This window comes from Girardinichthys multiradiatus, chromosome 22 (assembly GCF_021462225.1).
Source record: "Girardinichthys multiradiatus isolate DD_20200921_A chromosome 22, DD_fGirMul_XY1, whole genome shotgun sequence".
Taxonomy (NCBI): Eukaryota; Metazoa; Chordata; class Actinopteri; order Cyprinodontiformes; family Goodeidae; genus Girardinichthys; species Girardinichthys multiradiatus.
In genome coordinates, this window is record NC_061814.1 from 6867176 (window position 1) to 6894740 (window position 27565).

The 27565-nt window shown below is 41.5% G+C and overlaps 1 protein-coding gene across 1 annotated transcript; it reads left to right on the top strand.

Moving 5' to 3' along the window:
- Positions 1–43: 43 nt before the first annotated feature.
- Positions 44–27314, top strand: pcca (propionyl-CoA carboxylase subunit alpha). The gene is made up of 23 exons (XM_047351876.1): positions 44–166; positions 1862–1939; positions 3186–3233; positions 5273–5341; positions 7543–7656; positions 7830–7883; positions 8931–9062; positions 9880–9916; positions 10676–10754; positions 12187–12289; positions 14163–14257; positions 15044–15194; positions 16514–16657; positions 17132–17206; positions 17311–17379; positions 17501–17576; positions 17669–17882; positions 18743–18845; positions 19476–19574; positions 19703–19756; positions 22680–22820; positions 26830–26907; positions 27019–27314. The coding sequence occupies exons 1-23, from the start codon at positions 113–115 to the stop codon at positions 27085–27087; spliced, it is 2136 nt and encodes a 711-aa protein (XP_047207832.1). The 5' UTR covers positions 44–112; the 3' UTR covers positions 27088–27314.
- The last annotated feature ends 251 nt before the right edge of the window (positions 27315–27565 follow it).

Genomic DNA, 27565 nt, shown 5'->3' on the forward strand with positions numbered 1-27565 from the left:
ATATTGTGGTCATGTTAAGAATTAGCTGGATTTGAACCTCGGCGCTTAATCCATGAGGGGGCAGTAATGCACGTTTGCTAAAGCTCAGAGAAGAAGAAGCGATCCTGGCAACATGGCGTTATACAGGCAGGCTGTGTTGCTGGACAGGCTGTTGTTTGCTGTGAAGGTGAGTTTACCGCAGCAGACACAGTGTAGGCTCCGGAAGGAAGCACATGTTAGAAGAAGCACCTGGAAAACCCCACACCGGAAACAGAAGAAGGGTTTTACTGACAAAACTCAACTAGTTGATGGTGTACAGTGTTTGTATAGTGTGCCGTTACAGTGATGAGCCATAACATTATGACCGCTGACTGGGACAGCTACTAACCCGGGTAAAAACAATGCTTGTGATGAGCCCGGCTAGGTACAGCAGTGGATGTAAACGGCAGCAGTTGAACGTAAAGTGTCTTTAAACATCCTGCTGGGCACCGACTACTGGACGCTGTCTGTTTTTATCAAGCTGAAAATATCAGCTGCACAGCAACAGTCCTAACTAGTGATAGGAAGGAAACCTAATCACGTCAAAGAGTCGTTCATATCATACAAATTTCAAAGCAAACTAATATAGTGTTAAGTATATTGACCTTGGGAAACCTGGCGGGTGAAATTCAGAATTTAATTCATCTGTATTAAGTAAGATTCATATTTTTATTTAAAAAGTACAAAATAGAACCACACTATGTTCTTGCAAAAGAAGTGTTAATGTATATTGTTTAATAAAATCAAGTGTAAAATATCAAAATATAACTGTCAAATACCCATGTAGTTCTTTACTACACGTGTTGTGTGCATTAAAAACATTTCAATGCTAAATGTAATATAGAAATAAAGTAAAGAAAGCAAAATGTAACAACAAATGTGCACTTGAGTAGCATAAGCAGAAATAAAAATCACCTCCTGCACCATGAATTATAACTGTTAAGGCAACGCACTAATGGTGATCAACACTTAACTGTAAACACTAACGAAATAAAGTGTCCAAACTTTTTGTTGTGCCACTCTCTCGTCCTCAAGGAGGAGCACACTGTGTTGCAGGGTGAAGATTTGCAATGATCAAACAGGGATGTTTGACAACTGGGTCAGTCCATTGTGGTCTTAAACCGAGCTAGAGAGGTTGGGTTTTCTTCATAATGGCTATGTGTTTAATGCTATCTATAAGTGAAGTGAAAGATGAGTTTTCATTTAGCTTCAGCATTGCTGTTAACAGTAGCAGTAAAGCTCTACTCAATATAGGAGCGGTGTCACTGAAGAAATATTAGGATATACTGTTCTCATTCATTTATAAAGGATGTCACTGTAACAATGACGGAAGTCATAGTTGTGCTCATAAGGTAACATCTTCTTATTATGGGCATGAAAGTCATATTAATTTAAAACGTGTTTTTTTTTCACCCCAATCCAGATAAATAAACAGATGTTCTGATCAGCATTATGTGGCTGTTTCCAACCTTCATTTTTCTTTAGTTTTGCCCTGCTGTTACCGTTTTCAGTCAATTCCCATTTCTTTTTAAGAGCTATAACATTGGAATGTATAACAGGAGCATGTATAATGTGTGCTCACAAAGTAGAAAGTTTAAAGGTGATGTCCGATTTTTGTAGAACATTTTTTAAATAATTGTTCCAGATCATTTTAAACTTGAGTAAATGGTTTCCTAAGTCTCTAACAGTTAAATCGGTTGCTAAACAAAGCAGCCGTTATAGGAGAAATAACCATCTGTGTTTCTGGTTGATGTTTTCATTGAGGGTTTCCAGAGCCTGTGTTTCTCATCATCATGGAAAAAAAACTCAGAACCTTCATGATGTGGCTGTGTGTATTTTGCAGTACACTCCATGCCAGTCGCGGTGCTATGCAGTAAATCACAGGGCTCAGTATGCTACTCCCACCAGTCCCAATGAAAAGGTAAGTTTGGACTCTTTTATTCTCATAAGGAACAGCTATATCTGTAATTTCTCTTTTCTAACTGGTTAATTTCCCTATAAAATGAGAATAGCTAAGGTAATACCCCTGTAGAAAAATGAAGATAAACACCTATTTCAGAAATGTTATAAATTTAGTTTTGGTTGAGTTTAATGATCATTTATTTTCAAGCCACAATGTTAATTTTTTCATTTCTTTCACTCCATCATCCAGCAGCACATTTAAATGGTCTCCAGAACAGAAAATAGTAGCGTTGTCTTCAGATAAAAAACATTTCAATCCCTCTGGGACTTTACAAATTTACTTCACATAAAACCATTAGTACCCAGTACTGATCCGTATGGAAGTGAGGATACAGGTCTGTAGTATAGTACTCATGCTTTTGTCCAGTTCTGTGTAACTGTATTACTTTGGCTATGTTTATTGGATGGTTAAAGATGAATATGCAATATAAATTATTATTATTGTTGATATACCTTTATAAGTGTAATATATATGTTATGTATACGTATATATTAGGTCATGCTCAAAAAAACAAACCGTTATTCTCTGACTTGCAATAAAATACTGTTAAGTGTTTTGGTTTCTATTCTCATGAACTTTCAGAATCATGAAACGTGGATTATGATGATTAAGATGGAGCAGAGCTTTCTCAGCCCATAGTGTACAGACCTCCCCCTCCCCCATGTTATGCATAGTGACATAATTAATGTGTGTTTGTTACTAGAGGTAAACTGCTGTACAGGCATGTGAAAATGAACTTCTTCCTCGTGTTAAATAAGAACGCTGTGTCTGCTATGTCTCAGCAGCTGGACCTAGTTACAAGTTAGAAACCCAGTGAAATTTGCAACTTGTTGTGCTCAGTGACCTGGCTTCTACATGTTTTAGTAGTAGTAGTACCACTCAGTACTACTACTACTAGTATTTATGTATGCTTAGGTTATTTTTCTGCTCTTTGTGGCACACCAGTTTTCCTGCCCCATCCCCTCATATGTGACAATACTGCAGCATTTTAAAACTCCTTTAAATCTGGTTCTGGTTCTGGTTTTAATGTGCCCTAGATTATCTGTGGAGGACCATTGCTGAGTGAAAATAGAGCTGTTGATAATAGATCTGTGTGCTCTGAACTCTGTTTCCACCTTGCATGAGGAAGGTGAGGAACAGTGAAAGCCTGTGATGGAAGCTGCGGATGCTGTGTTCAAGTGACACCAGATTTTTTCTTCCACAGACCTTTGATAAGATCCTCATCGCCAACAGAGGAGAAATTGCCTGCAGGGTAAGACTCACTGTCAAAATATGGATATACTTTCTTTCTGTGGACCTTGAGCTCCCTATCTGGATGTCATGAGACTAAGTGTGTACAGAATGTGTGCTGCGTGCTGTTGGAGGTAAAAATAATAAAATGCAACAGCTGGCCTTGCTTTTTTCTTGTTGTTTTGGTTTTATTTTACTAATTGATGGAAAGGCATACAGGGGTTGGACAATGAAACTGAAACACCTGTCATTTTAGTGTGGGAGGTTTCATGGCTAAATTGGACCAGCCTGGTAGCCAGTCTTCATTGATTGCACATTGCACCAGTAAGAGCAGTGTGAAGGTTCAATTAGCAGGGTAAGAGCACAGTTTTGCTCAAAATATTGAAATGCAAACAGCATTATGGGTGACATACCAGAATTCAAAAGAGGACAAATTGTTGGTGCACGTCTTGCTGGTGCATCTGTGACCGAGACAGCAAGTCTTTGTGATGTATCAAGAGCCACGGTATCCAGGGTAATGTCAGCATACCACCAAGAAGGACGAACCACATCCAACAGGATTAACTGTGGACGCAAGAGGAAGCTGTCTGAAAGGGATGTTCTGGTGCTAACCCGGATTGTATCCAAAAAACATAAAACCACGGCTGCCCAAATCACGGCAGAATTAAATGTGCACCTCAACTCTCCTGTTTCCACCAGAACTGTCCGTCAGGGGCTCCACAGGGTCAATATACACGGCCGGGCTGCTATAGCCAAACCTTTGGTCACTCATGCCAATGCCAAACGTCGGTTTCAATGGTGTAAGGAGCGCAAATCTTGGGCTGTGGACAATGTGAAACATGTATTGTTCTCTGATGAGTCCACCTTTACTGTTTTCCCCACATCCGGGAGAGTTACAGTGTGGAGAAGCCCCAAAGTAGCGTACCACCCAGACTGTTGCATGCCCAGAGTGAAGCATGGGGGTGGATCAGTGATGGTTTGGGCTTCCATATCATGGCATTCCCTTGGCCCAATACTTGTGCTAGATGGGTGTGTCACTGCCAAGGACTACCGAACCATTCTTGAGGACCATGTGCATCCAATGGTTCAAACATTGTATCCTGAAGGTGGTGCCGTGTATCAGGATGACAATGCTCCAATACACACAGCAAGACTGGTGAAAGATTGGTTTAATGAACATGAAAGTGAAGTTGAACATCTCCCATGGCCTGCACAGTCACCAGATCTAAATATTATTGAGCCACTTTGGGGTGTTTTGGAGGAGCGAGTCAGGAAACATTTTCCTCCACCAGTATCACGTAGTGACCTGGCCACTATCCTGCAAGAAGAATGGCTTAAAATCCCTCTGACCACTGTGCAGGACTTGTATATGTCATTCCCAAGACGAATTGATGCTGTATTGGCCGCAAAAGGATGCCCTACACCATACTAATAAATTATTGTGGTTTAAAACCAGGTGTTTCAGTTTCATTGTCCAACCCCTGTAGGTCTCCAATAAAATACTGCTTTTCCTCAGTAAGTCAGCTGATTTCTACATCCTACTACTCATTAGATGCTCATTGTTAGCCACAAGTCAGCTTGTTCTCTAATCCTTCTGTTCTCTGAAATAATCATTCATTGTGCAGATTAGTAGAGTCAAGTTTCTAAAAATGCATGTTTGCAGCAAACTATCCATCTAAAGTCTGAATAAGATCACTTCTTAGAGATCAAATTAATCGCTTTATAAAAACCACTAGATCAATACATTGATCTGTAATACTCTATGAACCTGGATGTCATGCTAAATACGAACCTCAGGTCCTCGGCTTAGTGATGAAAACCTTTATGACACACACTCCGCTGTAAAAACAAAAATAACGTTTGCTTTAATAATTGATGAGCTGCACGGCAGTTTAACCAACACACAAATATTCCAGACCTCCTGCCTGTAAGCCACGTTGCTCCACCCTTCTCCATTGTTCCTCCTCATAAGGAGTGTTGCTCCTGTAGCCTGTACCTGTCAGGGTGTTACATGCTGTGTGGAGCAAAGCATTGGTATTGACATCTGTCCTTCTTATCCAGGTGATGAAGACATGTAAGAAGATGGGCATCCAGACCGTAGCTGTTCACAGTGATGTAGACTCCAGTGCTGTGAGTCTTCTTCTGTTTTTATTTAGGAGAACTAATACTTAGGGCGTCTTTCTCTGTTAGTGTCAACCTGCTTGGCATGTTTGTTCTAGATCAAGATGATGGATGCCCACAGATTTCTGGTCAGTGTAGAATTAAAGGACTATTTCACTATTCTATCCTATAGACCAGAGGTTGTCAAACTTTATGCTCAAAGGTCCAAATCTGATTTCTGGATAAGGTTGAAGGTAAATAGAAAAAATCTTTGGATTCAGCTAATGAAAAATGGGAGAAACAACAAAAGTGTTGTGTTTATCTCTTTGTTCAGTGTATTAAAGGCAAACAAAGGAAAATAACCCACATTTATTGGGAATGTAAGGATTTGGTAACGTTCTTTATAAAATCTCCTGTTAGTTATCTTTAAACATTACTGTTATAAAAGTAGTAGCAGTAACATCTTTTATTAGGAAACAGTTTTTTTTGTGTTTTTTTTACAGCTGCCCATATTTAGTTCCTCTGAGGTTCTGGACAGCGTTCTTTACTCCAGCACTGAAATAACTTGGTTCTACAAAGCTGCTATTATGTTCCAACAGCACATCCCCTAAAACATTTAGCTTTATCATTTATTGCTACAAGTACAGCTAAAATAATTAGAATATTGTATTAGAATCATATCTGTAATATGAGTTTCACTCTCTGAAATGAGTGACAAAATTATTGAACGTTTTCCACAATATTCACATTTCTTTAGATTTACCTGTAGCCATAAATGATGATTCGGATCAGAACATGTTCCCTTTGCTTCCCAGGCTGAAGTTGCATAGAACAGAATTATGCAGCAGTCAGGTCTTCATGGAGACAGACAGCCAAGCAGAGCAGACCTTGTTTTTTTGTTTTTTTAAAGGAATATTTTCTCATTTTCGAGACACATAATGGGTCAGAACAGTTCTAAAGAGTTGCCCTCTTCCCAGGGAGAAACGCTCGATTATAAATTATATGAAATATGGGCCTAAAAGCATCAAGTGCATTCATTATTTTCAGTCTGTAGACAAAATGTTCTTTCCTTTCCTTTATCATCCCTCTATAGTGTACTTTTTTCATAATGTGAAGCACTTTGAATTGTCTTGTTGCTGAAATGTGCTATATTAATAAACTTGCCTGGCCTTCTGCCGAGTGGGTCACAGAACAAACAGGCTGAGAGAGCAGCAGACAGGACATTCTCTCTGTTCCTGATCCTTCCTAGTGTAAGGGTCACATTTACGACACATTCATCATATACACCAAATCCTCTGATATTCAATGTTTTAATATGACAGGATTCTGTGATTCAGCCCACATTCAGCACCCTGGCCGAGGTCCAGATTGACATGCAGTTTGCTCTGGGTCTGGAACCCAGTCCGAACTTTGAGAAAGGCTGCTTTAGTTCATTTCTGGTTCACAACATGTGATACATGGACGGATCAGAACCTGAAGTGGATTATTCAGGCCTGAAAACGCGTTCTGTAAAACACGTTGAGATTAATAAAAACAATTATTCTTTGTGTAATAGCACACACACAAAGAGAGAATGGTCAGTTGTATTTGGCATTAGATCCACAAGTATGAAAGCTGCAATGTACAGATGGCTCATACCTGATACATTGATCCCAGACTGGTACAACATGGTTTGTGAAGATTGTTCTGTTTGTTAGAATTAAAAATGGGTATATTGTGTTAGGACCAACTGGAGGTAAGGCTGGGCTGTCCTCTGTGAAAACCTCATTACCTCATTAAAATAGTTTAGTTTTTTACCTTTCAAGCCAATGTGTTTTAGGTTTTCATCCTCCTCAAGCCATAGTTAAAGTCTGTAGCTGTTCTTTTTGACATTCACAAATGTAAGTTTACTGTAAGCTTAATAAATAATACCTTGTAATTTTCCATCATGCAAGAAGATATTTCTCTGAAACACAGCAAGACTACAAAGTAGTTCATCAGAGACAAGACGAGGAATGTTCTGTACTAGCTGAGTTAATATTTAGTCTTAATGAGCAGCAACTGGTCTGACCCACCAAAACGAGCAACAAGTGAGCAAGGCTGTGCTTAACACCTGGTCAAACATCATGAATGAAACTTGCAACAGTTTGGTAACATCAGTGGCTCACAGGCTTGGTGCAGACATTGCAAGCCAAGAATCTCCCCTGAGATGTGGAAAAGTGACTTTCTGATTTGTTTGTGTGGGTCTTCAGGTTCATGTAAAGATGGCTGATGAGGCTGTCTATGTTGGCCCCGCTCCTACTGGTAAAAGCTACCTGAACATGGAGGCCATCATGGAGGCTATCAGACAAACTGGAGCACAAGCTGTAAGCTCTACATCTCTGCAACCTTTTCTTGCATCATGTGATATTATGGCTGTTTTCCTCTCTGAAACTCAGGGTAGCATGGCATGTTGCCTACAAGCTGGGCATCCTGAGTCACAACTGGAATCTAAACTGAAGCCTTCATCTGAATCTAAAACTAGTTTTTCTGTTTTAAGGTTCATCCTGGGTATGGATTTCTCTCTGAAAACAAGGAGTTTGCAAAGCGCCTGGTGAGTAATAGTCACAGGGATTTATTCTTTGGTCCCTTTAGAAAGATCATAGTTTTTTTTCAATTTAAAGAAAATTCTCCACATCTAACGAAGTAGAAGGTGCAGCACAGCAGAAGTTACCTTTGCACATTGTTGGATTTTGTTTTACATTTAATAGCTTTATGTTCTGCAAAAAACTTTAAAATAGTGTTTCTGTATACAATTGTTAAAATGCTGCCTAGAGCTGCTATTTAAAGCAAGTTTCTGTAGACTTAAGGAAGAGAGGCTTAACAGTGCTGCTGGTTGGATGAGGACGTACAAGAAGGATGTGCAGATGGAGACACAAGTGTGGTAAAGAGCTGGCATCAGGCCAATCCACACAGACTGCAACTCTACCGTCATCATCATTATCAACTCTGTCTCCAACGTAAAATGTTATAATTGCGTGATGTCACATTACTCTCACAGCTGATGGACAGACCTAAACTAACTGAACTCCTGTCCCTCTTATTGCTGTATGCTTCTTCTCCACATCCACTTTTTACTCCACTACTTCTTCCAGCAACATGGTAAATATACTGTAGGTGCCTTTTGGAGCTCCCAACAAGGGCCCATTCTGTGATTCCAGGGCCGCAAGGCATTCAAGACCTAATGGACTACAAGGTGACATAAAGAAGTAGAGTAGAGTAGGTACTAATGGAAAAGAAGCATTGTCATTTTAAGCCATTATTTCTGTTAATTATGATGAATTTCTCCTTGCAGTAAATAAAAACACAACATTTAAGATTAGAATATTACATCTAACCAAAAAGAACATTTTTAATACCGAAATGTGAGTTTAATTAAAAGTATATGTAATACCTGCTTTATGCACAGGGGCTCCTCAAGGATGTGTGTCCAGTCCTTTGTTCATTACTCTCCACTGAACTCATTAAGTTTGCTGATTATACAGCAGGGATGTTTTAGAATACACTGGATTATTTGACTGATGTTTCACCTTTTTTTCACTTTGTACTCTCAGTAGGTTTTGATTATAAGTATTGTTTTTGTTTTTTATTTTGCTGCTAGGCTGCAGAAGGAGTAACATTCATCGGCCCAGACACTCATGCAATACAAGCAATGGGGGATAAAATTGAGAGCAAGCTGATTGCTAAGGCTGCCAAGGTGAACACTATCCCAGGATTTGATGGAGTCGTGGAGGTAGGAGGTCACCCATCATCCAAAATAGTCCCAACTTTATACAGGGGGTTTTCTACTGACCCCTGCCATTGCAAAGGCATGATTTCCCTTTAAGTAGTTATAAGTTTGCTCTGTCCTCTTCTGTGTCAGTAATAGACCAGGTCAGTAAACTAAGGAAGCATTTTAGAGGGTGCTTTTTTTCCAGAATGGGTCGAACATTTGGTCAGCCAATGTGGACTTTAATTGTGTGCTTAATGACGTCCAATATAAAACCTAATTACGCAAATAATCATATTCTGATGCACAACATGCTGTACTGTTGACATGTTCATAGTTCCAAATACTTTTAGTTCAATTCCATTTTTAATAAGGTTTTAAATAAATTCACAATAAATATTGTCCAAGGCACTTTACAAAACAAATCAATTAATAAACACAACGTACTCAGTTCATTCATACAGACAGATTCCAAGTCAATTGCATACATTCCATTTTGATCCTAGTTATCAAAGTCAATTTTATTATTTAATTTGGTAAATACGTTTTCTATCTAACAAGGAACTAGAAGCAGAACCCAGCATGAAAGCAGCAACGAAAGCTGTTCATCATTGATTACAATTAGATCATTGATTTTTATTGACATGAAGACATTATTGTTCTCGTCTTTTAATGGAAAAAAAAGACTTTCTGTCTGAACACATATGGGTTAGGAGATCCAATCCAGATCTTGGGTCAGAACCCTCAGGTTCAAGTGGACCAGTTCAGACCTCTGCTTTCAGTTGAAGACTCTGTTTGATTCATCATTGCTAACCAAACCTCATTCCTCTCTGATCAACAGACTGCAGAGGAAGCTGTGAAGATTGCTCAGGAAATTGGTAAGTCACCACTTTACTCAGTGACAGAACTTCTGATCGTCTGACTCTGTTCATCACTTTAGGCTGGATGCTGCCCACATCTGGCATGTATGGTAGGGGATGTGGGTGTTAAACCCATTTAGGATTTACCAAAGGACTTTTGAAGGAGTCTCCAGCAAAATACTCATTGTTTGTTGACAATTGCATCTTGGAATGTTCTAGCTTCAGCCAATACTCCAGGCTGATCCATGTCTGAAAGTCTTTAGTCTGTGGGTAATTGTATGGCTTCAGACTCTTCCAGATAAAACAAAGGCACAAAACTCAATGTACCAAAAAAAAAGGATCTAGCAGACACTTACAGTAACTATGAAGCTACGACTTGACTTTAACACATGAATAGACAACACAATTTATACAGGAGTTTGATTAATTCAACCTTTTAATTCAGTTCTAATTCATTCCACCGCACTGTTCAGGTTCTGTTGCATCCAGACCAATTGAGTACTATTCATTTCAGCTCAGTCCAGTTCAATAAAGATCTAACAGTGCTGTTGTAACAAGTGCTGCATTTCACCTCTGTTTCTACAGGTCATTTGTTGATATGCAGAAAGCAGTACCTCTGCTGGTTGGAATGCATTTATACACATGTGGTTAATATGCAGATTAACAAATCAGTCATGGCTGATAAAGACTTGTAGATGTCACTGAGGTATGTTTAAGATGGATCCTGATGTGAAACTGTAAAATGATTAATGATGGAACTCTGTGTTGTGTTACAAGGCTACCCTGTGATGATCAAAGCATCTGCAGGAGGAGGAGGGAAAGGAATGAGGATAGCTTGGAACAATGAGGAGACCCGGTATTGTTCTGTTCTGTTCCGATATGTTTTAAAGTGTAAATCATGGTGTACAACCCCTAGCTAAATGAATGAAGGGAAGCCAGCTGCTATTACTGCAAGTTGTACTTGGATAACTTCAGCACCTGAAACTGTAGTTCTGTTGCAAACAGGAGACCTTTCTTGTTCAGACAGATACTGCAGCTGTTTTCACTTTGTTTGTGAAAAGTATCAGTGGTTCTAACTTGGTTGGCTGCTTTCATCCTGGTCTGGGTTTGTTACAGTGCTTTTCAGTCTGTCTCATTCACTGCTTGCCCACTGTTCATCATAGCAACTGCCTTGTAATGGCCATAGTGTGGATTGCAGTTGAAACACTCTCAAAACATAAAACTTTGAATTTCCTTCAATGCTATTGTAACATAGAAAACCTACTCTTTCACCAACTCACTGTCTTATGGTCCTGCCTTTAGAAAGCTCTGTTCAGAGCTTCAGACTCCATCATAAAGTCCATTTAGTAAGATTCACGGGCTGGAAATACAACTGAACCTGTTGTGTCTAAGGCTCCAGTGTGGCTCCCAGCTACACTTCCTGACAATCCAACTTAAATTTGTTTTCTTTTTTCAGTCTCCAGTGCCTTGACAGCCCAGTAGTAGTGTTCATACTGAGGAAACGGTTGAAGGTTATGATGTGAACTGATAACATATTTCCTCCCTAAGCCATTAAACCCTGACTGGTGGCTAATATGCCCTCACCTTATTCCCAAGGCTAACTGTTAATTAGAGCTGCTCAGTATAGTGACACATTCAGTGAGTGCAGTATCTCAATCACTGTCTGAATCCAATCCTTGGTAGAATATTATATTTCACTTGCCATTTTTGCTCAGCAATAATATATTTGGCCTGTTGAATAGACTTTTACTGCCTTTAATGTCTCATTTCATGTATATCTTTAGTGAGGACATTTTTATTGGTTGAGTGGTTTTATTCTAATTGATATCTTCATCGCGATATTCAGCCGAGGTATTATAACTAGATGTTACATTCCTAATAGCATGCCGCCCCAGTCTTGATTTGTCAGAAAAAGGGCAATGGATTGAACAAACATTTTAGAAAATGGGGACTGTGCCACCTACCATGATGGGCAGGGGTTTATCTGTTAATCTGTTTCTTAGAATTATTGTGAAAACATTTCTTAACATTTTCTAAAAGTACTTATCCAGGTTTTCACTTTTACTTCAGATTTTTCTCCTACTACTCACCTTGTTCTGGAAGGCACTCATTTCTATGTAGTTCAGCTAAAATTCCAACAGTTCTTCATGTTTCTGTGAACACAAGTACTTGCACAAGCATATATATTGAAATGCCATTTACAATGTTGCTGTTTCTGTATCTTTAAGTAAAAATGCGGCTAATACTAAGATGTTATGTTGTGTAATACCGGATGTGCTTCCCTACAGGGAAGGTTTCCGTTTCTCATCCCAGGAAGCAGCATCCAGCTTTGGAGATGATAGGCTGCTGATTGAGAAGTACATAGACAACCCCAGACACATAGAGATCCAGGTATGAAGTCTTTACTCATACATGGTTTATCAGTGATAGGGTTCATAGTGAAAACCTTTTAGTGATATGACCAATTTTCCTTGTGTAATTTTCTTCTTGCCATGCCATCGTGCTTTTACTGTAACATCTGAAGTTCCCAGGCAGTTGAGAAGATGTGATTTCAGCTCCAGCTTCCCTCCCAACACAGCTCTGTTACCTTCCACACTGAGGCCATGCTGCCCAGTAATCCGTGAAAGGCTGTCTGGTTGTGTGTTTTGGTGTGATTCATTCTTCTTCTATACCGCTTATTCCATAGTAGGTCACGGGGAAGCTGGCGCCTATCTCCAGCAGTCTAAGAGGGAGAGGCAGGGTACACCCTGGACAGGTCGCCAGTCTGTTGTAGGATAACACAGAGACATACAGGACAAACAACCACAAACACACCCATTAGAGAGACCGATTAATCTAACAGGCATGTCTATGGACAGTGGGAGGAAGTCGGAGTACCTGGTGAGAACCCACACACGCACGGGGAGAACATGCAAACTCCTTGCATAAAGACCCCCGGCCGGGAGTCAAACCCAGGACCTTCTTACCGCAAGGGAACAGTGCTACCAACTGTGCCACCGTGCAGCCTGGTTTGTTGGAGAAAAGGCCCAAACTCAGTCCCATCCTGGACTTAGTACATGGGTCCAGGAGCACTGTATTGGTAAGGCAGCACCATCACTGCATCAGGAAAACCTCCTCAAATAGCCTGTTTAGGTGAAAGACCTGTTGATGACTGGGGGCAGTGTTGGCTTTGAACTCATTTAAGTATTTCTTTAAATGATGTTGGTAAATGGACTGAATTTATATTCGGCCTTTCTAGTTTATGCTGAACTCTCTCAGCAGTTACATTAAAGCCACATTCACCCAGTCACACTCATAAACACACACAATCACACACCGATACCCATCTCCATAGCCAACTTGGGCTTTAGTGCCCTAAGAGCTGGAATCGAACCCACAACGTTTGGATTGCAAGACAACTACTCTTCCCACTGAGTTGCAGTCGCCTCAACAGTGATAATGTTGGCTGCTGTGCTGGATAGTGCGTCTATCTGATCTGGTCTCACTCACAGAGATGGAGCAACCTTCTCAGTCACGTCTCTAATCAAACTGATGTTTCTGCTCCTTTGAAGAAAAACCCAACATGTTTCTTTTCCGCATCTTTCCTACCAACATTTTTTTTCACACTGATCAGGTGTTACATTATGTCCAGCATGACTGCAGCATGTCAACCACAAACAGTGATACACTATTTGGTCTGACACCTTTTCATCAGAAAGGACCAGTTTTGATAGACCCTGACTACTGCAGACCAGAAACACCCCTTAAGAACTGTACTACCCATTCGTACCTGCTGAAATCCTTTCTCTGCCCAATTTTCTTACTTCTAAAGCTTTAATTGTACTTTGTGAACAAAATGTTCACTTACTGCCCAGTATATCCCATCCACTAACAGGTGCCAAGATACAGAGATTATTAGTTAACTTCACCTGTCAATGCTTATAATGCTATGCCTGACTGGTATATAATCTGAGATATTCATTGCATGCGCTCTTATGTTCATATTCATTTTGAACACAATGATTGATGTTTTGTTTCTTTCCAACTGTACGTCAGGATCTGTGGACACTGCTCAAGCAGGAAATAAACCCTTGAAGGTCTCTTGGTTTACATGTTAAAGGAATTCATCTGCAGTACGTCATGAGTTACTGTTTGTTTCCTAGAGGTTCCTGTTGTGGTACCAGAGTAAAGCTTAACCAGATGTCTACAGTTTCACCTGTCCTAAACAGATGCTTGAAAACGTCATTATGGATTCAAAGTGCTGAAGAACATGTGTGTGTTGTAGGTGTTAGCTGATAAACATGGCAATGCTCTGTGGCTTAATGAGAGGGAGTGCTCCATCCAGAGGAGGAACCAGAAGGTGGTGGAGGAGGCTCCCAGGTCAGTGAGACTCTGTCTATAACAACAAAGTGCAGCAGTCATCATGGCAAAGACTGCAGGCTCTGTTTTAGACCAGGTACTGGGGTTAAACATGCTTTCAGAACCGGTGGGTTTTCCAGTGGAGATCTAGAACTTTCTATTACTTCAGTTCTTTTTAAATCTATCATTATAACATCATTGTAGTGCTTGAGTTTCTGTAAAGGCCCAACCTGTGGGTTCTTTTTTTCTATCCATGGGTTACAGTGTTTGGGTCAGACTGTGTACACCGACCTGCAACATTCACAGCTGCTGGCGGCAATAGACCAACAGTGAAAGGCAGAAATATAGATATTAGAGTTTATGTGAATATTTGTATACCCAGGTTTGTAATTACTGGCCTTGATCTGCCTTATATTTTTAAGGAGCAGTCATAAACAGATCTTTACACTGGACCGCCACAGAGTTGGTGCTGTTCTAATACTGATTGTCCTGTCAGGGATGCTGTGCTTTGGAGGTCCAAATGCACCTGATGCTACTGGTTCCAAATATACGGTATTCTGGAGCCATATTTTAGTGTTTAAATACGAAAAAAACGCTAAACAACAACATAGCAAGGCTAACCCAAGGAGAAAACAGCTGTACTACAATATGGTCCAATGCTTTTGTCCTTGCAGAAGGTTATACAGAAGAACTCCAGAAGGCAGTGAATGTCTTCCTGCTGCTTATGGATAAACTATGAATGCATTAAATAATTCAACTGAACTAAAAGCTGAGAGGTTCTGACTGCGGGTCCTGTTCCCTCCTCAGTACCTTCTTAGACCCAGACACACGGCGGGCAATGGGGGAGCAGGCAGTCCAGCTGGCCAAAGCTGTGAAGTACTCTTCTGCTGGGACCGTAGAGTTTCTGGTGGACTCTAAGAAAAACTTCTATTTCCTGGAGATGAACACACGCCTTCAGGTGAGTGCAGACGGCTGATGTGGGTGTGCCTGGAGTTCAGCTTTCAGGGCGCTGGCTTTAGGTTAAAGCTCAGATGTGGTATTTAGTTGGGACATCTCACTAGGCAATATGGACCTATTAATTCACAATACTTTGTGATGTTTATTGCAGTGATAATAAAAAGTATTTTAACATTTATCACATTTGGCAGTTCATCTGTCAGAAGCTCACCTACGCATATACTGCTCTAAGAATAAAGTCAATTAAAACAGCTTCCATCACAGTACTTGTTGCAGTAAGTAGGGCAGTTTTACTGATGAACATTACACAGTACTTCAGTTCAATCATATTTTTCAAAATACTGATACTTATTGGTGCTCTCATGGAACTACCCGTGGTAAATATAAAATAAATGGCACAAACATCATTTTAAATAAACCATTTCAATCAAACCAAGGTTACAACACAAAAAGTGACCCTGGACAGGACACCAGTCCACAGGACACACACAGCTTGGGTTTTTCTATCCTTACGGGGACTTGGCATTGAACTCCTTTCATTTATTTATTAATTTCTGTGGCCTGACCCTGACCCTAACCATAACCATTACCTGTACATACCTTAACCTAAACTCAATTCACACCTTAGTCCTAGACTCAAAACAAACAGCATGTTCGCACATGGGGACCAGGCTTTGGTCCACACAAGGAGCAGTGGGGTCCTCACAACGTCATATATTTTCAGAAAATGGGCCTCATCATGTAACAAACACACTCACACTCACTCCTAACAGAACCAAGGCCAGGCTTAAAAGTGAAAGAACAATGCTGAGTCAGCAAAAATACCTTCAGAATCTGTTACAGGAACACTTTTCCATAGAGTCTGAAGTAACTCTTTATACTGCAAGTTATAAAATTTAGTTGCTGTTACAGAATCATCGGTTATCGTTTTATTGCTGAACATCACAGCATATAATTCCTCGTTGAGAGATTGTCTCCCACTCTTTGGGTTAGGGTGCTGGTGAGCGATCTCTCAATCGACAATGTTGCAGTGGGAGGAGATACCGACTCAGTGCCTGCTGATGTAATGGTTCTGTTTTGGGCTCTACAGTGGAACGCTGTACAAAGCAGCGTCAATAAATGAATGTTTAAAGGAAAAAGTTTAAGTCTCACCGTTGAAAAGCACTTCATGCCATGACGACAATAGTTCTGAGCCCGAACTTTGATTATGTTGGTTTAATCTGTCATTTACCAGAGTAATTCTAAGACGACATTTAAGAAATGTTTATCTACTAACATGCTGATTTACTATTATTTACCTCTGTTTAAACTCTACCCCAGGTGGAGCACCCAATTACTGAGTGCATCACAGGACTGGACCTGGTGGAGCAGATGATCAGGGTTGCCAAGGGATACAGGCTGCAGCACGAACAGAAGGACGTCCCTATCAACGGCTGGGCCATAGAGAGCCGTGTTTACGCAGAGGTCAGTGAGTGTCTGCATGATGCTGAGTGGGACTTGGAAGTTCTGTCATCACAGAAATGGCTGCTGATTCGTTGTATCAAACACCAGTGGAGTCGAGCACTAGATGTTTTATTTATTTATAGAAGATGTTTAAAACCTACTAAAGGTGAACAAAGAGCTTCACAGTTTAGCCGGTTCTGATATTATAATACACCAGGTCCAATTAGTGGACTGTCTCAGTAAAATAAACCAAAGCCTCTTTGGTTTTAGCTTTCAGAACTTTTTAAACAAGTTCTGGTGTTTACTCTGTTATAACGTTTCAGTCTAATCTCAGGTGAACAAAATGCACAATAGTTTCCACACTGTCATACTTAAACATAAGAAGTAGGAACTATAGCATATCAGCACCTAGTACCAACATTTCTCCATAAGATTGTGAGAGACCAGGCACGTGGTGAAAAAAGCTTTCCATCTTCTTCCCTCCTTCCCTGCTAGGATCCTTACAAATCCTTTGGTCTTCCCTCTATTGGACGGTTGTCTCAATACCAAGAGCCACTTAACCTCAGCAATGTAAGTTCTTGTTGTTTTCTAAATGACATCACATGGAAGTCCCTCTGTCATGATGACTGGTTCCTCAGTTTGAACATTGAGTAACCTGCTGTGCTCTCTGCCAGGTCCGTGTGGACAGCGGCATCGAGGAGGGAAGTGACATCAGTATCTACTATGATCCCATGATCTCCAAGGTGACTTGCGTTGGACTGTCTCTGAATAAAACATATTGCATAACGAGAAGGTTTGACAGTCTGAAGATTTTACACAGGCCTTGTTGTTGTGCAGTAACTGTGATCCAGTCTGTATTTTTAGCTGGTTACCTATGGATCCACACGAGCTGAAGCTCTGGCCAGAATGGAGGATGCTCTGGACAACTATGTGATCAGAGGTAGAGCAACAGATGCTTGGTGTGAGCATCAGAGACAGGAACATTTGTTTTGGTTTTCTCTCTGGAAAACACTTCTGGCTTCATTGGTTCAGGTGTAACCCACAACATTCCTCTTCTGAGGGAAATCATCACTCATCCTCGATTTATCTCCGGTGACATCAGCACCAACTTCCTGCCTGAGGTGTACCCAGATGGCTTCAAGGGTCACCAGCTGGATGTGGAGAGCCGCAGGGAGCTGTTGGCCGCAGCAGCAGCTCTTCACGTCACTTCTCAGCTCCGCTCACAGAAGATCCTGGGCCATCTCAGGTAACCATAGCCGCAGATGGTACAAACTATAACTACATGTACAACTAATGAAAGTTGTTGGTACTTAACCCAAACTAGCTCTATGTTTGCCTTCTGTGGTTCAGATCTCATTTATGGGAGTGTTCTCCCCCTATAATCTTCTCATCTTCTTACAGCTCATCTTCTCTCACAACAGAACACAATGTTCTGTTCTGTTCTGTTCTCTCACAACAGAACGTTTTATCTTCACTGTGATTTTAAAGCTGTGAGAAAGCTTTAGTCTCACTGCCGAAGAGTGGGCATCAGAAACCCCTGGTTTCCAGATGAATAGAGAGAACTTAGAGGCTGGCAATAAGATGGTGTTCTTACAGTTGGGACAGGTCAAAGGTCACTAAGCTGATCTGGGATATATGGATTGGACAGAAGTGTTTTTATGTGGGTTAGCAGGTAGCTTTGATTGATGATGTGTCACAGTGGACATCACTTCAGCACATCTGCCCAAAGTCCCCTGGTGCCTTTACATGCAGCCATGGGAGAATAGTATCGATGTGTGTATCATGGTCGTTTTTTAGTGCAACTGGGTGTATGTAGCTGTAGTGTAAAATGTTTTGAGTGATCAGTAAGACCACAAAGGTTCTGTAGAAATTGACTCAATTTTCTGTTCAACACCAAAACAAGATGTTTAGTTTCAAACAATAAAACTGAAGCTGTTTGTTGAACTCATGTTGTTTTTGTCCACTTTCTGTTATACAAGTGTGTTTGTATTATTGTCTGTCGGGAGTTTGGTTTGGGGATGCGTTTTAGAAGCGGATGAATGGACTGGGAGGCTATATTGGGGTTGCCTGATGGGAATAATAAAGTTCAATATGAATCTGTTGCAGAGTGTCCTCAGCTCTGAGGGAAGGTAGCTGCTGGGAGCTGTGTGTGGAGCTGGGGGAGGGACGGCATCATGTGCAGATCACCAAGTCAGGAGATGTTTATACTGTAAGTACTGGATGAAGACAATGGCAGTTAAGCACAGGGGTGATGCTATTCACTTTAGTCTAACTAGCAAGTGGCTGGTCTGGGTAATGTTTGTACTTTTTGTGCCACAGAAGAGTAAGGATCAAACAAAAATCTGGAACCACTCAATATTGAGAATTTCAAAAACGTTTTATGCCTGAAATAGAAAGCTCTTTCTTTTTGGTTTCAGTTCATGTGGACTCTTATTGCCAAACAATGAAACTACTCCTGGATCAGTGCTTCTGGGGGGGGGTTGTGTGCATTCTGTGTCTTCTCAAGCCCTCAGTCAGACACGGCAGATAGCGTTCCCATTGAGCCTGGTTCTAGTTCTGCTAAAGGTTTCTTCCTGTTAAAGGGGGGTTCTCACCAATGTAATCGATTGTCGCTATGTGCTCTTCCGCTGAATGAATGCTGCAAGTGACTGACTTGATGCAATCTGGTGGCTTCCTTAGATAGAAAACCTTTCAGCCAATTATAATTATAAACTGAATTTGACTGTTTGATAACTAGAATCAAAGTGGAATGGATGTACTTGACTTGGAATCTGTATGACTGTCCTGATCATTTCTCTGCAAAGCTGCCACCTTGGAATGAAATGTTCTTGCTGTACAGGTGGAGGCTGATGGAGGAAAGGTAGACGTCTGTGGACAGTGGAATCTGGCCTCCCCTCTGCTGCCAATCACTGTTAATGGTGCAGAGAGGATGCTCCAGGTAACATACCCAGGTTCTCAAATAAAACCTTGTTGTTACTGCATAGAAACCCCATTGTAGAATCTGGTTAGTGACCATATTTTATAAGAATATAGTATTTCAGTTGATATTTGGTGTTTTTGTTGTAGTGTCTGTCCTTGGAGGCTTCAGGAACCATAGTTCTGCAGTACATGGGCACACTGGTAAGACTCCATGTTTGCAGAAATCTTTGTGATGGTGGAGGTTTGTCATCTACACTGTTCAGCAACAAGGTTTGTAAATCAGGAAGATGAAAAGATACTAATGGTTTCCTGAGGTTATTTCTGACTGGAGCACATTCAGCTGCCAAGAAAGCACACAATATGTTTACAGTTACACTGAAACCTGGACCTGGCAATCATACTTACCATGGTTAGGTAACAAGACTAATGTACAGTAGATAATTTGTCAAATGTATCTGTCACAACAAAACTTGCATGAGTCCTGTGGGTCCCAATGGCAGTGGGCTTCCTTCCAGTTCTTCCCAAGGACACTGCCATGAAGAGAGAATGGAGGCAAAACATCCCCTGAGAACAATTTCTTCTAACGAACCAGGAAGATGTGGGTGATAATCACATGGTGGACTGCTGTCAAAAGCTTGGAATGACTTCCAAGCATTAAGAAAACAAGGCTGGGTCACCATCGGTCAGGATTTGGTCCTCAAGGTCACAGTCTGCATGTCAGAGAGAATTACCGAAGCTATGAAGAATCTGAATAGTTTTTCGCTTCTACAGAGTTGCATCTTAACATTATGGAGGGGTTTGGGTACACCTGTGATCCTGGGGACTATGAGGCTCTCCCATGAAGCAAATTGACCTCAGCCTAAGATGATACAAATTTTACTTCTATAGCAAATTTTCAAGAGTTGTTTTTCAACGTTCTTTAATGAGAGGAAAACATTCATTTAAGATTCAACTACAATAAAACACAATCACCCAGCAGTGATAGGATTGATTCAAAGATCTAAGCAGCAGGTGTGAGTTTGAGTGTTAGGCACTGGATATAGTCAGACTCACCACCACACACACTGCTCGGGACCCAACTCCTGGAGAGGAACTGGACCCTCCGCCTGCTCCTAATCTGTCCAGTAGCAGAGATGTTGGGTGTGTCAGGGGGAAGCCCAGGAGCCCCCTGGTGTCTGCTCCCGTCAGTGAGAGTGTCACCTTTTTGTTGCCTCAAGTTGTAAGTTATCTGCACTTATCCACCAAACAGCATCTTAGATTACCTGGCCGCCTTGATTTGATTTGATTTTTGTAATCACTTCATCTTGTAGGCTCATGTCTTAGACACTCAGCTAAAGAGAGAGCCTGAGCTGTTAACTTGCTGCCACCTGGTAGTTAGTTAGGTCTGTTGGTGGGGGAGTGTAATGAAGAGGTCCTCATTGCTGGGACTATTTCCATTTAAATAACTCATAGCACTTTAAGAGCACCTTTGCACTTTATAAAAAGCACTTTAACAAACACTTTATTTAGCACTGCACTTTAGCGATGAATTTGCACGTAAAGAATCATTTGCACAGAAGAAGTTTTAACTATTTATTGAATATTTGAGTATTTTAATGAGCATGTAGCCTTTTGTTCCATGCTCTGGCCAGCTGCTCTTCATTAAGAACTGCGGTGGTTGTCTGTGAAAAGACAATTGTTATTTAGAGCAAATAAGGTCTACTGTTTTGAAAATTGAGCCAATGTTGGTGTAAAATCTGTTAAGAGTGTGAGTGCAGGAGAAGTGTTGTGATGCTAAGACAGTAACTTACTTGTCTTTTCTGTGTCCTCTCCAGGGTGTTTGGACAAATACTTCCCCGGGGGTCCAGACACCATTTATAGGTTCCAGGAGAGACCATGGGAAAATGTGGGGGATTTGTGCACATAGTTGTTGTGGGGTTTTATGGTGTTTGGGTGTAGTTCTAAAAAATATAAAATATTTATAAAAAGTAAGGGGGAATATGTGTATATATTTGATAAAATGAATGTTTGAGTTGGAAGTTGTAAACTGGTAAATTCCATGTGAAGAATGGGTTAGTCCTTTATCAGCTGTGCCTATTTAAGGCTGCAATTGTGTCTTTTAAGGAGGCTTGATGATGTTAGGCTGAATAGGGTTGCGACTGAATAAACCTGCTGCTACTTCCACCTTACTCTGCTTTAAGTCTTATTTCTCACTGGAAATCCTGCCGCAAAGACTGCCAGGCAACAGGGAGGCTGCTGGATAGATCGGAGGAAACTCAAACGAGTAGTGAGGCCAGAAGGTATGTAGCTTTTGTGGTTGCAGAACAAAAACTTGGATGTGGGAGATGTTTGGAGAGGCTATAAGGAAGTCCTGAGGCTAGCCTTTAGGAAGTCCTTGGACGGGGGAAATCGATACCATCCGAGGCTGTTTGGCTTGGGAGTCCAGTCACCATTTCCTCTGTAGAAATGGCAGAGGCTGAGAACCTGGAGAAATGGGAGTCCACCCCTGGCAGGAGTTCCTGATGTAGTTGATAAGCTAAAGGGTGCCAGTGGTGAACAAGGTTTGTGCTGTGATGCTGAAGGCTCGGGACATGTTGGGCTGTCTTGGTTGTCTCTTCAATGTTGCATGGGGGACTGGGGCAACACTAGTGGAGTGGCAGACTGGGTGGCTGGTGCCCATCTTTAAGAAAGGGGGCCCATAGAGTGTGTTCTGGCTGTTGGGGGATTACATTTCTTGGCCTCCCTGGAAAAGCTCACTTTATTGTGTTTGAAAAGAGGCTTTGTCTGATTGTCAAACCTTTGATACAGGAGCAACAGTGTGGCTTATCTCCTTGTTATGGAACAGCCATCCAGATCTCTACCCATGTGAAACTGCTGAAAGTTTGGTTGTCCGGCCAATGTGTGTTTTGTGGATCTGAGGAAGGTTTAATACCGTGACCCTTGAAGTAATTTGTGGGGGGTTCTGTAGGAATACAGGCTGCTGGGGCTGCTTTACAGGGGTTTCCAGTCCTAATTAAAGCAAGAGCTCTGTCTGCATTCTCAAACATGAAATGAAAAGTTTTAAATGTTCAGCCATCAAACAGGATTGTGTATAATTTATCATTTTGCTATAGTTCAAAAACATTTCTCAAACTGTGTGTTTTAGTTTAAGCTTCGGATTTTATCAAATCGGGCTGCAGAACTGAACTCCTACATGCCAGAGAAGGTTTCAGAAGACACCAGCAGCATCCTGCGCTCTCCCATGCCAGGAACAGTGGTGGCTGTGTCCGTCAAACCTGGAGATACGGTAATGCCTACAGCTTTAAGCACTCTTACAGCACTGAGTCCGTGATTCACTGCGTTAAGGTGTTAATTAGACTGTGACAGACAGGAGTCATTTCTAATATAATGCTCATACATCAGCATCTACACTCACTGGCCATTTTATTCGGTACACTTCTTCAGTAACTTGTAAACACTAATAGTGAGTCTGGCAGTCACATGGCAGCTACTCCAATCACTGAGGCATCTAGTGGTGAGTAGTGGCCTAGTGGTTAGAACAGGAGGTTTGTGTTCCAGAGAGGGACACAAGGGGCCAGGTTTGTATCCCACAGATTACCACTCTGGGTCCCTGAGCCAAGACCCTTATCCCCGGAATGCTCCCCGGGTGCCGCACAATGGCAGCCCACTGCTCCCTGTAAGGGATGGGTTAAATGCAGAGGACAAATTTCGTTGTAATGTACATGTGCAATGACCAATAAAGATGATTATTATTATTATTATGTAGACAATTTACTAAAGTGCAAACTGAGCATCTGAGTGGGGGAGAAAGGTGAATTTGAATGTGGTTGTTTGTGCCAGAGGAGTTGGTCTGAAAGTTTTTAGAAATAGTACAGAGGTTGGACAATGAAAGTGAAACACCTGTCATTTTAGTGTGGGAGGTTTCATGGCTAAATTGGACCAGCCTGGTAGCCAGTCTTCATTGATTGCACATTGCACCAGTAAGAGCAGAGTATGAAGGTTCAATTAGCAGGGTAAGAGCACAGTTTTGCTCAAAATATTGAAATGCACACAACATTATGGGTGACATACCAGAGTTCAAAAGAGGACAAATTGTTGGTGCATGTCTTGCTGGCACATCTGTAACCAAGACAGCAAGTCTTTGTGATGTATCAAGAGCCACGGTATCCAAGGTAATGTCAGCATACCACCAAGAAGGACGAACCACATCCAACAGGATTAACTGTGGACGCAAGAGGAAGCTGTCTGAAAGGGATGTTCGGGTGCTAACCCGGATTGTATCCAAAAAACATAAAACCACGGCTGCCCAAATCATGGCAGAATTAAATGTGCACCTCAACTCTCCTGTTTCCACCAGAACTGTCCGTCAGGAGCTCCACAGGGTCAATATACACGGCCGGGCTGCTATAGCCAAACCTTTGGTCACTCATGCCAATGCCAAACGTCGGTTTCAATGGTGCAAGGAGCGCAAATCTTGGGCTGTGGACAATGTGAAACATGTATTGTTCTCTGATGAGTCCACCTTTACTGTTTTCCCCACATCCGGGAGAGTTACAGTGTGGAGAAGCCCCAAAGAAGCATACCACCCAGACTGTTGCATGCCCAGAGGGAAGCATGGGGGTGGATCAGTGATGGTTTGGGCTTCCATATCATGGCATTCCCTTGGCCCAATACTTGTGCTAGATGGGCGCGTCACTGCCAAGGACTACCGAACCATTCTTGAGGACCATGTGCATCCAATGGTTCAAACATTGTATCCTGAAGGCGGTGCCGTGTATCAGGATGACAATGCACCAATACACACAGCAAGACTTGTGAAAGATTGGTTTAATGAACATGAAAGTGAAGTTGAACATCTCCCATGGCCTGCACAGTCACCAGATCTAAATATTATTGAGCCACTTTGGGGTGTTTTGGAGGAGCGAGTCAGGAAACGTTTTCCTCCACCAGTATCACGTAGTGACCTGGCCACTATCCTGCAAGAAGAATGGCTTAAAATCCCTCTGACCACTGTGCAGGACTTGTATATGTCATTCCCAAGATGAATTGACGCTGTATTGGCCGCAAAAGGAGGCCCTACACCATACTAATAAATTATTGTGGTCTAAAACCAGGTGTTTCAGTTTCATTGTCCAACCCCTGTAAATGGACTGAATTTATATAGCGCTTTTCCTGTCGTACTGTCGACTATGGCAGGAGGAAGCTGGAGATTTACCCACAGGGTTCAGAGTGCATGACAACTACTACTTGTCCAATGGCTTTTTCACACAGAACCAACTTTCAGGCTTCAGAATGGTCTGAGAAAGAAAACATGTCCAGTGAGCTGCAGCTGTAGGAACGAAGATACCTTGTTTATGTCAGAGGGGGATGGGCATACTGCTTTGAAATGATATAAAGGCAACAAAAGCTCATAAAACCACTGGTTAGAACCAAGGTCTGCAAATATCACCTCTGAAAGAACAACACATGGAACTTTAAGGCAGATGGGCTACAGCAGCAGAAGACTACACCAGAAGCTACTCCTGTCAGCTAAGAAGAGGAAACTGAGGCAGCAATTCATACAGAATCACTGAAACTGGACGATAACATGTTGGAAAAGCGCTGCCTGGTCTGATGAGTCTCAGTTTCAGCTGCAACATTTGATATGGTCAGAACAGAACTTGGCTTAAACAACATGAAAGCATAGATCTATACTGATTGTATCAGTGGCACAGGCCTGTGGAGGTGGCTTCATGGCTTATGGGATACTTTGTTGGCACACTTTGGACCCCATTAGTACCAACTGAGCATCATACAGTTGCTGATCATGTCCATTTCTTTATGAGCACTGGGACCCATCTTCTGATGGGTACCAGTAGGATAATGCTCCATGCCACAAAGATCAAACCATTTCAACCCAGTTTCGTGGACATGATAATAAGTTCACTGTCCTCCAATGGCCTCCACAGCCACCAGATCTCAGTCAACAGAGCAGCTTTGGGATGTAGTGAAACAGGGGATTCTCTTCGTAGAAGTTCAGCCAACACAAATATAACTAACTGTGTGATGGATGATATCATGTAGAACTATAAATTGCTTGGGTTCTCCCTACTGAAGGCTGCAGGTAGCAGTTCAGGCAGCTAGAGAACACCCGTGTAGACTGTTTTTTAAGCCATGCCCTAAATTAGTCTGTCGCTCTCTTGCAGGGTCAACTGCTAAAAGTTTTGATTTCACTTTTTCCTATTTTAATTTAAAGGGGTCCAACCCATAATAGCAGAACGACACACTACTCACAAAAAGTTATTGATAATCAGCTTTCTACTGACATTCCAGGATGAACCTAAAATGCACTATAACCTTTACTGGTGAACCTAATCGTTTAAATGCTCTTGTCCAACTGCTCAAGGTTTCAGTACTTTTTGCACATCTTGCTGTTCTCTAACAAGGAGCTTAATGGCAAGATTCACAACAGGTGTTTGATCCATGAATCGACCAACAAACCTCCTGCTTCAGTCAGAATTGGCTTTCAATCAGTCCTCCTCATCAGTCTGTTCACATTTTAAGATGACAACTAATAATTGATCAGCAGTAGCTCGTCATTGGAGGCTTCAAGCAGGAAGTTCTCAGATGGAGGTGGCCACTGAGCTTAGAATGTCACAGAGTGTCTGGAAGTCACGAAAAGGCTTAGAAGTGGACGTCCTTTGGCCACATCCCACTGATGACCGCTTCATTGTGAACAGAACTCTGCAGAACCAGATGATGAATGCCACTCATCTCCAGGCACATTTAATGGGGGTGAGAGGCACCTAAGTGTCACATCAGATCATTAGAAACCGTTCACATCAGGGTGGTCTGCGTGCTAGATTACCTGTAAGGGTACCTGAACACACCACCAGGCAGGCCAGGGAGTGTTTACGCTGGATGAAGGACCAGTGGGCCTCAGTGCCTTTTTCTGAAGGTCGATTCACGTTTAGCAGAAATATTGTTGGAGATGTCAAGGAGAGCGCTATGCATCAGTTACTGTTGTCACCAGACCAGCCTTTGGTGGTGGTGGTACAGTGTTGACAAGTGTGTCTAGTCAATACAGAACTGGTTAAGGTTGTAGGTTAGGTTTGGTATAGTTCTCATGTAACTGATGTGCTATTACAATCTGAGTAGCAACTTCTCTGACTTTAGTGAGCTTAGAAGAGAAATGTACCCTATCTTAAGGATAATAAAAGCTGTCAGGATTCTGATGTGTTTACCTTCTCCTTTCTTTTCCATGTTAGGTTGTAAAGTGAATTGTAATCAGGCCTTGGTTCTTGTTCTCTCTGTAGGTTGCAGAGGGTCAGGAGATCTGTGTGATTGAAGCCATGAAGATGCAGAATAGTTTAACAGCTGTCAAGCAAGCAAAGGTAACTGTATAAAACATCCAGTCTGGTCCTGCTAATTTTGTCACTTTATTTCAAGAATGTAGTTCTGACTTAAAACAAACCCTTTAAATAGTTGTTCCTCTCTCCTTCCAGGTGAAGAGCGTCCACTGTAAGGCAGGAGAGACGGTGGGAGAAGGAGACCTGCTTGTTGAGCTTGAATAATACATCCACTATAATCTCTGATGTGACCTAATCTCCAAGGACTGATGGACAGATTGTTTTTGATTGGTCCACCAGCAAGGGGATGGTGTTGAACACTAACATTCATCAGCTGTTTTGAACTGAGCTCTCTGCATTACAGGCTCCATTTTCTGTGCATTTGATTGTTAATCTTTCTGTTGTTTCCTTTGGTAGTTTTTATTAAAGAGTCTCTTTGCTTACATTCCTAACAGGTTTCCTTCTTTTAAATCACCTTTGATAGTATAGGTTTCAAACATACAGTGCCTTGCAGAGGTATTCGACCCCCTGGCTTTTTACCCATTTTGTTGTATTCCAAACTGAAATTTATTATTATTTTATGTGATGGATTGGCACAAAATTGTTTAAGTTGTTGAAGTGAAATGAGAAAAAAAATATATAAAAAAGGAATAACACAGACATGTGCATTATGTATCCATGCCCTAAAAAGTTCTAGTGCAAC